At 43.3% G+C, this 17,084-nt stretch overlaps 1 protein-coding gene across 1 annotated transcript; it reads right to left on the bottom strand.

Moving 5' to 3' along the window:
- Window positions 1-13,838: 13,838 nt before the first annotated feature.
- On the bottom strand, window positions 13,839-17,022 carry LOC147884343 (molybdate transporter 2-like). The gene has a single exon (XM_087398653.1). It carries the CDS (start codon window positions 16,898-16,900, stop codon window positions 15,452-15,454), a length of 1,449 nt encoding a protein of 482 aa, XP_087254779.1. The 5' UTR covers window positions 16,901-17,022; the 3' UTR covers window positions 13,839-15,451.
- Window positions 17,023-17,084: the final 62 nt, after the last annotated feature.

Here is a 17,084-nt window from a genome sequence, read left to right as displayed (position 1 = left end):
GCTTGATGGTCAATGTAGAAGACAAAGACATTTGCCAATAGATAGTGTCAAATTTTCTTAACAATACACACCATTGCTAGGGCTTCTCTTTCTGTGGTGGTATAGCATAATAGTCGGCATGTCCCATAAAGACCTGTACGCCTTTCGAATTTCTAGGAGGAGGCAATTCCATGATGATTTTGATTTTGTACATGTCAGTTGCAATCCCATGTTGAGAAACAATGTGTCCCAAAAACAACTTCATGGGTGACCATGAACTGGCATTTTGTTGGATTTAGGGAGATGCCATACTCCCTGCATTTGATTATAACTGCTTCAAGACATTTGAAGTGGTCTTTTTTGTTCAAGTGGATGCACAAATCATCAAAGAATACCTATAGAAACTTATTGAGAAATGACTTGTAAGCTGTGAACATGACTCTCTAAAATGTGGCCGGGGCATTACAAAGACCGAATGGCATGATTCTATAGGCAAATATACCCCATTCTATAGAAAATGCTATTTTTGATTAGTCAAGAGGAGAAATTTGTACTTGGTTATAGCCACTAAAGCCATCCAAGAAGCTATATATCTCTCATCCTACCACCTTTTCCAACACTATTTCTATTAAGGATAGGGGATAGTGACCCGTGATTGTGGCAGCATTCAAATTCTTTAAGTTAATGCATATTCTTAGCTTCTTGTTCCATTTAGGCACGATGACGATGGGTGAAACCCAATCAGTGTGCTCGATCTCATAGATGAATCCAGCATCTAAGTGTTTTTCCAAATTGTCATAAACCATGATGCCATACTTTGGATTTGTTCAATAAGGTCCACATACATTAGGGTGGTCACCTTCACTTATCGATATCATGTGTGCTACCACTTCTAGTGAAATTCCTTTCATTTTCTTGTATGACCATGCTAGGTAGTCTCGGTATTCCATTAGGAGTGGTTTGAGATTTGTTTCATCTTCCTGTGTAAGTTGTTTCCCAATAAATACCAAATTTTCTTCCTCCCCCTCAAGCGCGAGGTTTATTGTGCGAGTTTTGGCCGGTCCCTCATAGATTAGAGTCTCTCCAATGCTATCAATTTCTTGAACTTTAGATTCTCTTAGTGGCCTTGGCATTGCTATGGGGACACTACCACGTGTAGTTCTTGAAGAACTCCGACACTTCTCGAAGATCATCCTTTGATGGTGTTGAACTAGCCTGACATGTGCTATGGGTACTGGGTGGCATAGTATTATTAACCAATTTTTAGGCTCTTGTGGACTTTCTTTTTTTAAAGTCTCATTATCAAGCTTCATTTGCACATGTGGCTTATACTTTTGAAACTTCTTACGTTGGGAACTATGGGGTAACTTTTCCATTGTCAAAGTATTCCCAAGTAGTGGTTCATTTGTTGTGCATACTCCTTCAACTCCATTAGGGGACCATTCAAGAGGAGGTGGCTCAAATTTTGAGGGAGCCAGCTTGGAAAGATACAATTCGACGATCCTAGTTTGGACTCATTCGAACTCATTGAACTGTTCAGCCTTGGCTTTGTGGAGATATCCTCCTTTAGCTTTCTTGCGGGATCTTCTGCTATTATTCAACTTTGGAGCTTCAACTTTGGGAAGTTTGACCACCATTAGGGCATGGAGAATAGCTAAGTCATTGTCAAAGACATGATCTTCAAATTGAGCATTCTTAGCCTCAGTTGCAACGTCCCAAGGAAAATCTAAGTCCTTATTAGAATGGATAGCTTCTTTAGGTTTCCTGTTCCATTCAAAATCCACCATAAAGAATGGCACCTCTAGATCAATTGGTTCTTCATGTGTGAGTGGAGGGATTTACCTGCATGACCTTAGCTTCAATTTGCAAGAAGATGGGATCTAGTGAATGACAGTTGTCAATGGTCACCAATTCTTGGATCCAATTGTTGACATTGCTTTGTGTATCAGCCGCTATGGCATACTGTTGTAGGGGGGCTGATTTGCTTGAGATTGTTGTTGAAGCGGTTTCATCCAATGCTCTAGGAACGATTGGTTTTATTGCTCCTGTCCCCCCACATTGACCCTTACTTCTGTGTCGCAATTTTGGATTGTTGTTAGTCTATCAGCCCCCAATCACTGATGCTTCATGCAACCAAGGACGTCCAAGCAAGATTTGATAGGATTTCTTGGGGAGATCCAAGATTGTGAATTGAAGAGAAAAGCGTACTCCTGTGACTTTTGTTGACACGCTATTCACTATTCTCAAGGGCTTTGCACATGAATCATCAGTAAGGCATATGTTAAAATTAGCCTTTTGCATTGGTGGGAGACCCCATTCATCATAGAGCATTTACATTTGCTCCACCATCCACTATGGCTTGGACTTCATCATAAGCTTTATGGATCAAAGGCATAGTGATGTTGCATATGTCATCTCTCTCACCCATCCGCACAGGGATATCTTCTATGTCTTCCATAGGTGGAGGGGGATTTGCTAGTTCAATCTAGCCTTTGAAGCTCTCCCACAGATTGGGACAATTCTATAAGAGGATTCGAATGGGAATTGACACAGTGCAACTTAGAATGCTAGAGAGTGTGGTTGGCATGGAGGTACATTATGTTGTGGATTTTGTTGCTGGAACAAAGGCTCAAGTACAATGTCAATACTCGGTGGGGCCAAGTTAGGGATTGGATCTTTTGCTTGCTTCTCAGCCTCGAATTGAGCTTTTTCTTTTGCACCCATTGTTGAAGCGCCTGAAATCAAGCCTTCTCTACTTCTGCACTAGGGTATGGAGCTTCTTTTATTTGAGTCTCGGGAGCTGATGTGGATGATCTTGGTTGCTCATTGCTTAGTGGAGGTAGAGGCACTTGTTATTCCTTTTAAAGAGGTCATCTTGATGGAATTGGAATATTAGGGCCCTTGGTGGCCTCTTTTTGCTGGCGTGTAATTACATTCACAGGTTGTGATAATATGCTTGCTGGCCCTAGACTTTGATGGTCCACCCCAATAATGTCGATTGGGATGTCAGGCTTAGCCTCATTTTGTTGTGGGATCTTATTTTTCATTAGACAATCCATACAGGCATGGCCTATGCCACAATCTCTGCATGAGTGATTGGAAAGTAGTGGGGCTACTACGATGAGAGCACTCTATGATTCGATGATTCTCTCCACAACTATAGCACTTGATTGGCGCTCGATATGTGTTGGGCTAAACTTGATTCGCATAGATTGGTATTAAACCTTATGCTCCTTCCACATAGTACACTGGGTACTCAGTTTCATACTCAAATGGCAAATCCACTTCTTTGACTTGAAGTTGTTGTATTGGAACTGTCGGAGGAGCTGGATTTGGCGCTCTTGGATATGGTCGTGGATTTGGATTCCTAAGTAATTGTGGAACTTGGGTCCAGACAGCAACAAGATTTAGCCTTGGAGAGTTAGGGGTGCTTGTGCAAGTGCCAGTTGCATGTACATTGGGATGGGTGATGGTTGGTATTGTTGAGGTCGAGGTGGGTTGTTGTGCATGTTGAAGATGCAACTATTTTCATCACAACCTTGGCGGTGGATTTGCTTGTGCAGTGATCCTGGTTCTTAGGACTGGGCATTTATTTTCTATCTGATTGGCGATGCTGTGTGGACACCATACATTTTCTCACTGTGGATAAGTCTGAGGTGGCAAGGTTGAGACATCTGAAGCTTTTTTTCCATGGTATGCATCATTTCTTCTCTTAGCTTCATGGTCATGGCCTCTATGCGATCTTCATTAGACGTTTCGGCAATGGACTTGGATTTTTCCTTTTTAAAGCACTTATCTCGTACACTGGCTCTTTCATCATCACTGCTGGTGTCAGAGTTGTCATGCCATCCTCGATGTCAATGATTACCACATGAGCAGTACTGAATGTTTTATAACTGCTAATCTTTTTCATGTCTTTGCAGATTTTCTTCCTTAGGCCTGCAACAATGAACCGGGCCATGAGGTACTTAGCATCAAGTCATGGGTCACATTTGGAAATTAAGCGTTTCATATTGCCCAAGTACGTGCATACATCTTCTCGGCGACCTTGTTTGAGCTTGCTTAGTTGGAGAGGGGGATCGTATTGTAGTCTCTCCATTTGAAAGCTCCTCTTGAATTCAGTTTGTAGCAGGTCCCATGTGGCTCGTTCTTCCACTAGGAGGTCTAGGTACCATTCTGAGGCTTCATCGATTAAGGCCATGGGGAACCATGTGACCTTGGTTTCATTGGATTGATCTCTATCAGCTCGGCATGCGGCATCAAAATGTTGGAGGAATCGGGCTTGATCGTCCCTACCATTGTAATTGGGAAGTTTGAGTTTGCCCAGGGGGCTTGGCGCCTGGCTTGATTGTTATTGTTGTTGCCAAATTTGTTGAGAGGGTTAAAGAAATTGTTCCCATCTGCTTTGAGTTCAAGGTCACCATCATCGCGACGATGCTCTGCCATGTTGTGTCATGGAGGAGTCAAAGGGATTTGTTGAATTTCAGGGGTGGATCTACATCACATCCCTCACCATAGTCATGACAGTCATGCCTAAGACATATAACAGTCCCATCCCTAGAAGAGCCACTAACATAGTACCCGGGGATGTAGCACTCTAACTCTAGTACTCTCAAGATTCCAAACTGATTGAGAAAACACAAGCATGAATAAGAAATGTAGTTCTATTACCAAAGAAAGGGAATGGAGGGAAGAAACCCTCAATATAAGCTAGAAGTCCAATGTGGGCAACATGCTAGCTAAATAAGGAAGAGTGCATACAGCAAAAGAACTGATCTGCTATAGTAGGATCTCAACTTCCTTTCTGAGCCCTCCTATCAAAGTGAGGGATCAATGATATAGGTTCTCTAATGTGGTTGGGTAGGAGCCTCCTCCATAAGCTATTACCATTTGTCTCACCAAACCCGAAAATCTAATCGTTGGGGTTAGGTGAATATCCACAGATCCTAAAAGTGTTGTGGTTATGATGGTCAAATTCCATAGTAGGTACCCTCCAATAAGGTAGGTTTGTGGAATCTCCTGCAATCAAGGAACTAACTCCTACAATGCAGAGTAGTTAAGCTCCCAAAGGGGGAAGTCTTTGATGTCAAGTAATTGAGCTCAATTGAGGAGCACATCTAGATGCACCTGAGAAAGTTATGGCATGATGGTGGTTTTGCATGATTCATCATGCTGGCCATGTAGCAATGCCTCCATTACAAGGTGCTTCTTGGAAGATCCTTAGTCAGACAACCAAGCGTTCTAACTTGGATTAACATTTTATGGTTGGTCAAGTCATTAAATTAATAATCCAATGAAATGGATTGTGGGTCCTTCTTTGATGAAATCCCTATTAATGTGATAGATCAGCCATCTATAGCCGTATATCATGTATACAAGCTGGTCAAAGATGGACATAGCTATTCCTTGCAACTTGCAACATGTTCTGTCCAATATTTTCTTATTTTATCTCATTAATGCTAAAACCTCATCAACAAAGAAAGAAAGAAGAAAAGATCTATTAATTGTTGAGATATCGAGCTCCACTCATGATATGCCAGGGTGACCGTTGTGCATTTATGTCACCGACTTGTTAGCTGCAGATGCGGTTGGTACACCGCCCATGAATAATAGCTGGATGACAGCTATCTTTGTGTACTCTAGTTAGTGGCTCATTTAGTATGCCACCTAGGTTAGCTGAGTTTGGTTTGAGACCCACATATAGGGTTCACCTATTCCTTTTGTACTTTGAGAAAGTTCTTTTGGCTTACACAACTAAGAAGAGGAAAATTGTTTTCAGCCTCCACCTTTGTGTGTATTCCCCCATTGTGTATGTGAGAAAGCTGCAAGTGAGACTCCTTACTTCTCTCCCACTCTCTTTACATGGTATCAGAGCTCGATTCGTGGTAAGGAGCTCAAGAAAGCAAACCAAGTTTGGGGTATCTTGGTAAGAGGATCAGTATTGCTATCCTTTTTCGAGTTTGGGAGCAAATCTCTGCAGGTAGCACAGTCGGAAAGTGCAAGAGTGCACTATCTCAGATTGGGACGCCCTTCGCGGTGCGGCGAGAGGGCAGTATATGCTGCGGGACATTATTTTTTTGATTCGAGGCCATTTTGGGGCCCGTTTTGGTGACGAAAGTTTTCCGTAGGCACTCAGGAAAGTGCCCTATTTTTGTTGTGTGACCACTGTTCTGCAGGTCGGTGAAAAGTTGTCGCAGAAATTGCATCATATGCCTGTGTGCAGAGATATTGGGAATGACAGAATCATTCTTATTGCCTGTTGATGCAAAATCATCACTAGGAAGTGACTGTGTGGTCAAATACCACTTTCGTCAGTTTTGTAGATTTGCCCTTGTGAGGCAGTTGTGTTTTTTATAGTGACATAATATTTTTGCAGTGTTCTGTAATGGCGTCTAATGCTCTTTCACAGATTGTCACTGAAAAGCTTGACAAGAACAACTTCCAAGCATGGAAGTTTAGAATGAGGAATTTCCTTAAGGGAAAAGGCTATTGGGAGTTCATTACTGGAGCTAAACAAGAACCAGTTATTCCTAATGTTCCCAATCAACAGGAGTTGCAAGCATTTAAAGGATGGCATGAGAGAGCCAGAAAAGTTATGGTACTGGCTGTCTATCAATATTTCAGATTCTATGATTGTGCATATTCAAGATGCAAGCACGCCGAAGGAGGCATGGGATACTTTGACAAAAATGTATAGCACAAATACGTAAGCCAAGAAAATGCAGCTCAAGTAGGAGTTGCATAATGTGCAGAGAGAAAATATGAGCATCAATGGCTACCACATGAAGGTGAAGAAGATTGCAAATGCACTTGCTTCCATTGGGTCGCCAGTGGAAGATAATGATTTAGTATTTGTGACCTTGAATGGTGGTCTAGGAAAGGATAATGCACAATTCCGAACATCCATTGCCATCCGTGAAAAATTTCTTGATTTTGAGGAGTTGATTGCTCTTCTAATTTATGAAGAGTAGAGAAATGGTGGAGCATCTTCTTTAGGAGGAACTTCAAAAGAAATTGTCTTCTACACAAATGCTGGAAGAGGTAGAGGCAGAGGTAGAGCAGGCCGATCTGGAGGCCGTGGCAAAAATTAGAATATGCAGCAAATTCAAGAAAACCAGTCCTATGAAGGAGGACGTGGTAACCTTAGAGGCAGGGGGAGCCAAAGAGGTCGTGGTGGATGGCAAAGAGGCCAAAATGCAAACAGCAATGTTGAATGCTACTAGTGTGGTAAAATGGGTCATATGGTTAAAGACTGCTATAAAAAGCAGAATGACATCATGACTAGAAAATTGCAGTAAGGCAATCATGCATCCTCTAGTAGACAGGGTGATGACAGAAATGAGCATTTGTTTATGGTGCAGCACATGATCAATTCTGTGACACGTGCAGAAGAAAGCAATGATGTGTGGTATGTTGATTCAGGTGCGTTAAACCACATGACAGGTCATGCAGAATGGATGCAGGATGCAAGGAAAATGGTAAGACCAGGATTCGTGGAGACTGGTGATGATACTGCACATCTTGTTGTGCAGATTGGTAAAATTCCTTTGTCTATGCAGGATGGGAAAAAGAAATACCTGTTTGATGTATTTCATGTCCCGAATATCACCAAGAACCTGGTTTCTGTTGGTCAAATGGTTGAGCAGGGCTTGCAAGTCAAATTTAATCCTCATGGATGCTTTGTTGAGGATATGAAAAATAAAGGCTGCTTGATAGCAAAAGGGAAAAAGAAGGGCAAGATGTTTACGTTGGATGCGGACATGCCTGAATCGAGTGCAACAATGTTTGCACATGGGACTGGTGTAGTTGTAGATATTGATATCTGGCATAACGCATTGGTCATGTTAATGTACAATGACTTAAATTAATGTAGGCCCAAAATATTGTTGCAGGATTGCCTAAGTTCAAGGTTGCAGAAATGCATAAGGTATGTGAAGCTTGTCAATTTGGAAAACAGGCAAGGAAACCATTTCCTAGACATGTTCAAGAGAGTAAGAGGCCATTGGAATTAATCCACTTTGATGTGTGGACTACTAAAGATGCATCTATTCGAGGCTCTCAGTATTTTGTCACTTTTATTGATGACTACAGCAGAAATGTTTGGGTGTATTTTATGGAAAAGAAAAGTGAAGTGTTTGCGCATTTCAAAGCTTTCAAAGCTATGGTTGAAAAAGAAACAGGCCTACAAATAAAATGCCTAAGGTCAGATGGAGGGGGAGAGTACCTCTCAAATGAGTTTGAAAGGTTCTTGCAGGAGCATGGCATAAAGCAGCAATATTCATGCAGTCATACTGCACAGCAAAATGGACTTGCAGAAAGGAAAAACAGGCATATTGGAGAGGTATCTCGTGCCATGCTCAACGAAAAAGACCTGCCAGATTATTATTGGGTTGAAGCAGTTGCTACAGCAGTCTACATAATACAGGACTCCCACTGCAGCAATACATGGCATAGGAAACTAGATATTTCTCATTTGAAAGTTTTTGGTTGCATTGCCTATGTTCATGTGCCAGATGAGTTGAGATCCAAGTTGGATCCAAAAGTTGAGAAGTGCATCTTTATTGCTTATTCTCTGCAGCAGAAAGGGTATAGATGCTATAATCCTTCTACTCGTAAGTTTACAATGAGTAGAGATGTTGTTTTTCATGAGATGAGCAGCTGGTATAAACTAGTAAATGTGATTGACGATGTAGATGCACAAAATGGTAATGCTGCACAGAATTCACAGCAGCAATCACAAAATATTAGTGGACCTATAGTGTCCTCTAGCACTGGTTCACATACTTCACCATGGACAGGCAGATTGAGATCAGGAGGATCTCCTCAAAGCAACGCAGATAGTGGTATGCAAGTATCACGAAAAGGAAAAGAGGAAGTAGATTAGCCCATGGTTGATGTGAATGCAGGTCACTCTTATGTGAATGGTGAATCCAGTGGCTCAGAACTAAGCCTTGATGATGAGTTGGGTATTCCTTCTGTTGTTACACTTGGAGTAAGGAAGATAAGGGATGTTTTGAGAGCACCTCGTAGTGAGCCTATTTTGCGCAGGTCTACCTGAGCTAGGTATCCTGTGGATAGGCTGAAATATGATGGATTTATAGCCATTCACTATGCCTATATGGTCAAAGTGATACATGAACCAGAATCCACTTCTTTTGAGCAAGCCATGGGAAAATAAAAATGGGAGAAAGCCATGGATGAAGAAATGGATGCCTTGGAAGCAAATGCTACATGGGAATTGGTGCCTTTGCCTAAAGACAAGAATGCAATTGGCTGCAAGTGGGTTTATAAGGTGAAGCACAATGCAGATGGTTCTGTGAATGGATACAAGGCAAGATTAGTTGTCAAGGGGTATGTACAGACATATGGCATTGATTATGAAGAAACATTTAGTCTGGTTGCAAGGATGGCAATCGTAAGAACAGTCATTGCTATGGCTGCATCAAAGGGATGGTCTTTACATCAGCTGGATGTAAAGAATGCTTTCTTGCATGGTGATTTGCAAGAAGAGGTCTATATGGAGCAGCCACTAGGTTATGTTCATGCTGTTCATCCTGAGTTTGTTTGCAGGTTGAAGAAAGCCTTGTATGGCTTGAAGCAAGCACCCAGAGCATGGTCTGACAAGATAGGACAATATCTTGTCACTATTGGCTTTCAGATTTCCAAGGTAGATTTCTCACTTTATGTGATAAAAACAGAGGAAGGCATTATGCTGCTTGTCATTTATGTTGATGATTTGATCATCACAGGTGATAGTGATGAAGATATCCTTCATGTGAAAATGCTATTGAAGCAAAAGTTTGGGATGAAGGATTTGGGAGAGCTACGTTACTTCTTGGGCATTGAGGTGATTAGATCCACAAGTGGGATATGGCTCTTGCAGAGGCAGTATGGATTGGACATGCATTCCAAATATGGGATGACAGGCTGTAAGCCTATTTCAGTTCCTTTGGAGCAGAATGTGAAGTTGAGCAAAGATGCAGGTGAGCTTCTGGAAGACCCTACTATGTACATACACATAGTAGGAAGTTTGATTTATATGACTATTACTAGGCCAGATTTGAGTTATGTTGTTGCGTTGGTAAGTCAGTTTATGCAGGCTCCAAGGAAATCGCATTTGGATGCAGCTAGACGCATACTGAGGTATGTGAAGTCCACATTGCACTATGGACTATTTTATGAGATTGGGGTTCAGATGCAGTTGCATGGACACACTGATGCTGATTGGGTTGGTAGTATTTCTGATCGATGATCTACCAGTGGATATGTGTTCTCTTTTGGGAGTGCTGCAATCACTTGGAGCAGCAAGAAACAGCCTACAGTTGCCTTGTCGAGCACAGAGGCTCAGTACAGGGGTGCAACAATGGCTGCATGTGAGGTAGCTTGGTTGCATAAGCTACTTTATGATATGCATCAGTCTACAGATGGACTAGTTGTCATTTATTGTGACAACATGAGTAGTATACACTTGCCAAATAACCCAGTCTATCATGCTAGAACAAAGCACATTCAAGTGCATTATCACTATGTGCGGGAGAAGGTTCTAGTAGGTTTTATTGATCTAGTTTATGTCAGCACAGAGGATCAGGTAGCTGACATATTCACGAAGGCATTGGGCGCACAGAAGTTGTGCAAGTTCAGAGACCTAGTTGGTGTGCAGGAATTGGGATTGAGCTCGAGGGGGAGTATTGAGATATTGAGCTCCACTCATGATATGCCAGGGTGACTGTTGTGCATTTATGTCACCAACTTGTTAGCTGCAGATGCGGTTGGTACACCGCCCATGAATAATAGCTGGATGACAGCTATCTTTATGTACTCTAGTTAGTGGCTCAGTTAGTATGCCACCTAGGTTAGCTAAGTTTGGTTTGAGACCCACATATAGGGTTCACCTATTCCTTTTGTACTTAGAGAGAGTTCTTTTGGCTTACACAACTAAGAAGAGGAAAATTGTTTTCAGCCTCCACCTTTGTGTGTATTCCCCCATTGTGTATGTGAGAAAGCTGCAAGTGAGACTCCTTACTTCTCTCCCACTCTCTTTACATTAATGACTATGGAAGACCTCGTGGGTCTATAAGACGAAGTACAAACACCAAAAAGTGACTTACCACATCTGGATAACTAGAGAGTCTGAGGAGTACACAAGGCCAGTCCCTCCTGAGTGATTATAGGACAAAGATACATTGTAGTACTATCATAAGGTGGCCTTTGTAACATCAATTTCAGATTGAGGGTCTTTAGGTTTCCAAAGATCCACTCTTTTGACTTTGTTGCTCGCATTAGTAGCTATTGCTTGCTTGATTGAGCTCACTTCATTGGGGATCATATGCCGGTGGGTTACATTTGTTATGACCTCTACAATAATTTCTTGCTTTCCATCACTTTGCATATCCTGCACATGAGAGTGAGAGAGAGAGAGAGAGAGGGGTTGGGGGGGGGGGGGCAAGGGAAAGAGCATGCGGGCTAGTTATTTCTCCATCATTCTTCTTCGAGAAGCCCCTGAAGCTTCACCTGTAGCCCCTCCTCTCCTCTTCCCTCCCAAGTTGAGAACATCCTGTCCAAATATCCTCTTTTGATGCAAGCTCCACAGGACTTGAGACTCTATGCCATAAAACAAACCTTACAAAGCAAAGATAATTAATTAAAATGAATCGTCAACAATCCATTATACGTATAACAACACTGCTATTAGTTGTAGGATGACATTTAACATCAACACAAGGTCTTTTATGGGTGGTGCTCCCTTACTACTGCACTTACTGACAGTTATACAACAACTACCACCAATTATTTTATTGCTCTTTTTACCGATGATACTTATGCTAGTACCATTGATAGCGGACATAGTAATGCTAATAAGTATAATAGTACCATCAATGGTAGTAAGCTCGATACCAGTGGTAATAAGTCTTGTAGGAATGATATTTCTCGATTTCCAAGTAATTGTTACTGGGATGGGCTTATGCCTGTTTTCATGCATCATTGTGTGAACAAGATGCATTCATGTAAATCACGTAAAAAGGACACCTACATAGGTGAATGTACAATCCTTGACTAGGAGGAGGGAAAAAATTAAGGGTGAATTTTTCCCCAATGGTGAATTTAGAGGCTTCTCCTAGTTGGCTTGGCTACTTTTTAGAGATTCACTTTCGATAAACTCCCCCAAAAATACACATGGGCTAATATGTAGAGCTCCAACTTTGCCTTGAAAATGGTAGCAAGGCTAATATTTGTAATTCTACATTGGGAAAGATTCACCCATTGACCTACACTTCCATAACTGTGTTCCCTTCATATTTCTTTCTAGTGAGAGATATCTTTCGAAAGTGCCCAAGGGAAATATGCCCCTTTCTATAATATTCTTCTCCTATAGAAACGAAGAGGTGTTTAAACAATTAATCAATTGGAATCACAAATTTGCTTCCAATAGAGTATATTTTAAGTTACATAATATAAACTCAATCCTCAAAAACAAAGGCGAGCAACAAGAAATGGGGATTGAATGTAAAGAATAAGGTAGGTGCTATACAAAGAAAGGATGAAGATACAAGCAAAGGTCCAATTCTTCTTTTTTGCATATACTATTTGCATTGGACAGTACAAAATGCTTTCATGCAAGTCTCTTCAAGTATTTATTTGCTTCATGCAACATTAACAAAAGATGAGCAACCCAACGTCGTCGACCTCTAGTGCACCTTTGACCACATGGTGCACTAGAGTAGAAAGCATTTGAGGTATGCTCAAGTTTTCATATTATTAAATCATAGTTACATTGCACGTTAATAAAAACTTAATGCCATCATTTCAAGTGTAAGATGCTTAAGTCCAATAGTGTGACCTCTTCTTTCTCACCTTCAAATACTTGTGAGATTGTATATCAGTGCCACCTGTCTAACCCTAGGGCAGCCACAAGGGTTGCCAAAACCCCAGCAGGCAGACCCCAATAGCAACAGACAGACCTGCAACAGGAGCCACTTCTTCCATGGCAGCCCAGCTCGCTGAGCAGCAACCGGAGCAGGCTCAGCAGCCTTGTAAAAAAAACAGCTGGCATTAGAACTGCCATGTGAGCAGTCCACAATACGGGGACTCGGGAGCCTTCAGAGGACTCATGGGGCCCGGGGGTCTACACATAGAAACCTGCAACACCAGCCATGTCAGCCACACCCGGGGCAGGCTATAAACAGCAGCAGCAGTTCGTAGGGGAAGCCTTCAGAGGCCAAAATTTCCCATCGACTGGTTGGCCAGTCTGTAGCATGTCGGTCAGTGGTAAGGGCCAGTCAGCCATCCAGAAGGGGCCTATAGAAGAACCCCCCGCTCCCCTTATTTCTTCATCAGCCCCAGCAGCCTCAGCAGTAGCTCCAGCAACAGCTCCTTTAGCCACGTCAGCTAGCAACAGTCCCTGCAGGTCTCTCAGCCTTTACAGCATCCGTCAGTCTTTCCTCAGCAGCCCCTACAGTCAGCATAACCCCCCTTATGGGCACAATTCCCTACAAGTTAGCTATAGGCCAGAGCGGCCAGCCTAGCCTCAGCCCCACTGATCCCACTCTTCAATGAGATCAAGATGAAGCAGTTCAGCCCCTTTCATTGAGGGTAACCAACAGTTGACAACAGGTATCTGGTGATTGCAAGGGAAATGCCAGTTTTGAGAACATTTATAATATTTCTTTCTTGTAGGAAGGAAGAGGTGTTTAAACACAACTAATTAATTTGCCATCACAAAATCCCCTTATGGAAGAGTAAAGTTACATCATCCAAAGTACTCATCACAAAAAGTGGCAAGCAATAAGCAATGGGGGCGATAGAATATAAAGAGGGTGATTAGGTGCTCAAAAGGATAAAGATACAAGGAAATGCATGATTCTAGATGTTTAATTATTCTCTGCATATCAGATTGCATTCGACTTTAAATAATGCTTTTATCCAAGCCCTTTAAGTATATATATGTGCCTCATGCCACTTTGACAAAGGACGAGCAACCTCAAATAGGATGCAACGAGGAGAAGTCTTGGGCAGTGGGTGAAAGGATTTGATATCATCAAGTCTGCAGCCTGCTCAAGTTTTAACATTATCAAACCATAGTTGCAAGCAGGTTGAGAAAAGCTTATTACATGGGATCCATTTAAATGCGTCTCACAATGCATACAAGGAGGATTCATTTCGGTGTTTGAAATGATAATCACGAGTACGCTGCAGTGACCTCTCTCTTACTTCCGCACCTTGGAACTGGAGCTTCAACACCTTGGAACAGGAGAACCTACAACAGGACTCCAAATGATCTATATGCGATTTTATCAGATTGGTTAGGATCTGAAAGTCTTGAAGCGTTTTGCATGTAAGGTTGGAAACATGGGTAGCTAACATAATGTAAAAGTGCAGGTCCTGCACTAGGTGAAGTATTATAGACGCCACATTATAAATTGCCAACATGCACAGGCAGATGGTCTTGCCCACGTAATTAGAGGCTGCAAGACTAGCAAGTTCAGATGCACTCAGTTAAGGAGCTTACTTCCCATGTTAGAGGCTTCATTTTATGGACAGCTTGCTAGGTCACACAGAGGTATATTTTGGAGAGGAGGTGGAGGACATGGAGATTGGTTTTGATCTGCTTAGAGGCTGTTAAGAACCAGGCCTGCCTGGACATGCTGAAGAAATTCACTGATGCTAGTTACTGATGGGTGATTGTCCGGAACAAGTCTCTAGCTTTGCTATACTCATGCCTTTCAGACAATATAAAGAACTGTCCATGCAATGGCTGGGCTGCTGGTGTAACTGCTCCTGTATGCAAGTCTCGAGATTTTGCAAACGTAAAGGAGCTGACCAGTCTGCTCAGGTTCAATCCAAGCCAACCAATTGCACCATTTCCCGGAAGAGACTGTCCTCCCACCGCCCTTAAATTGTTTATTATCATTACTCAGGAAAACATCACATCGACCTTAGGTACAGCCTCCCCTTGGACACTTCACATGGGGAAATGAACCATGGTAAATGGCTCCAGGGATCCCAAAAAAGCCCCGTCCCCTCTCTAAAATATGATACATCTAGAGTAATCGTCGAAAGGAATGATACACACCAAAGCCTGCAATATTTAGGCATATGGGAGCCGGGGCCCAAGCTAGTACTTCCCAGTGTAACATAGGTAAGTATCCATAGCGGACATCCACAATGTTGCACACGAGATCTCCATATCCCTTATTGATAGAATGCATTTTGGGTTAAGTGGCATTCTTTTAACTCTTCCAAATACTTGACGATTGAAATGACATGCTGGGGTAACATGGATGAGTATCCACAGCGGACATCCACAATGTTGCACACGAGAGCTCCATATCCCTGATTGATAGAATGCATTTTGGGTTAAGTGGTATCCTTTTAACTCTTCCAACTACTTAACCATTGAAATGACTTACTATTAGTCTGCATCTCTCGCCCAAGGAGCATCTATTTCAAAACCTCCACTCGGCACTCGACAATTCTATGGGCATGGCTGATAGCCTGCAGACGTTTGAGAGCTTCTTCCCATTAAAGTTTCTCTGAATTCGCTCCACCAAGAAGTATAGTGTAACTCTCTCAGCTTCAACAGCACATACAGGACAAGCCCACATCCAAATCCCAGTGCTGCGTTGTAGGCCAGAGACACTACGGTGCAAACAATCATCACAAATGCATCTAGCCGACTGTTCTGATCCCTGCATGCCATTGCCAGTTCTACTCCCGAAAACAATAGCAGTACTCCCAACAGCCCAATGGGGAATTCTGAAAGTATCTCGACCAGTGAACTGCCCACCAACAAACTCAGAATCACCTTCCCTGTTCCCAGGAGCACCACAGCTGCGCCACTCCTTGCCCCAAATCTGCACTGTCCAGCCAAACCTCCAGCTCCATGGCAGACTGGCATAGCTCCGAACCAACAACCCACGAGATTCATCATCCCGACACTCGTCGACACGGCCGTAGGCGTCACGATTTTATCTGGAAACAGGTCAGACGATAGCTTACAAACGGCTATCACGGAATTTAGTAAGGTGAGAGGAATTTGGGGTACAGCCCCTTTTACAAAACCCGTCTTCCAATCATCCCAGGAGATGTCAACAATCTGGGGTACGGAAGGCCCCAGGGTCAGTGCGCTCCAAATGCTAGGCTTTCGGACGAAAGCAAGGACGACGCCCAGTAAGAACACGATCAAGGCCGTGGGAATGGCTTCCATTCTACTCCGGAACGAGCTGACCTGAGAATCCTTGCTCCTCTGCTGCGCTTCGTCGTCTGGGTTCTCTACGTCCTCTGGGTTTTCGTCGACAGAACGCTCAACAAAACTGTTCCCCGATCCGGTGACAAGAACGATGAAGCAGAGGGCAACAAGGGCCAGAAGAATTCCGTCTAGGCCCAGCCAAGGGCGGCTCCCACTACTCGTACCGGTGGAAAAATCCTGCTCCTTGAGGACATACTTCACAGCTGTCTGACCAAAGCTGATTCCCTGAGAAAGCTGGATGCCACGGACGACAGGCAGGGGCAAGACACGCTGGACGAAGCCCATAAGGCGGGTGATGCCGAGGAAGAACATGAGGCCAGAGGTGCAAAGCCCGGCAGCCATGATTTGGGCGATGGAGAGGGGGTCGGTTTGGGAGATGGCAACGGCAGCGATGGACTTCATGGGCTGGACAGGCATGGGGACGCCGAAGAGCAGGCCAGTGATGATGTTGTAGGCACCGGTGAAGAGGAGGGTGGTGCCGAGGTCGAGGCCATTGACGAGGGTGAGGGCGATGGCGATGGGGACGAAGGTGCCGAGGTCGCCAAGGGCACCACTGACCTCAGTCCAGAAGAGCTTGTAGTGGAGGCTGGATCGGAGATGGGAGGCGAAGGAGGCATAGCTCCATCCTTGTCCTCGCCAAGGCCAAACCGACGTGGTGGTGCTGCTGCTCGCCATAGCTAGCTGGCTTGTTTGCTTGTTTCTTGAGTTGACTGTGGAGCAGCTGATGCCGCTGCTTCTTCTTCTTCAATGCGCGTAGATTGCTTCTCTTCAATGCACGCAACTCTCGTGTATTCTGCAAAGGGGAAACGAGAAAGGCCAACTTGAAAAAGGGTCGGGAATCTATCAGTGCGAAGAGAGG

The sequence above is a fragment of the Dipteris shenzhenensis genome, chromosome 27, assembly GCF_047967505.1.
Source record: "Dipteris shenzhenensis isolate YYH24624 ecotype China chromosome 27, Dip_SZ_1.0, whole genome shotgun sequence".
Taxonomy (NCBI): Eukaryota; Viridiplantae; Streptophyta; class Polypodiopsida; order Gleicheniales; family Dipteridaceae; genus Dipteris; species Dipteris shenzhenensis.
This window is presented reverse-complemented; position numbering and strand designations above follow the sequence as displayed.

Excerpts from the sequence above, each read along its gene's own strand:
- LOC147884343 (XM_087398653.1), bottom strand. The coding sequence starts at position 16,900 with ATGGCGAGCAGCAGCACCACCACGTCGGTTTGGCCTTGGCGAGGACAA.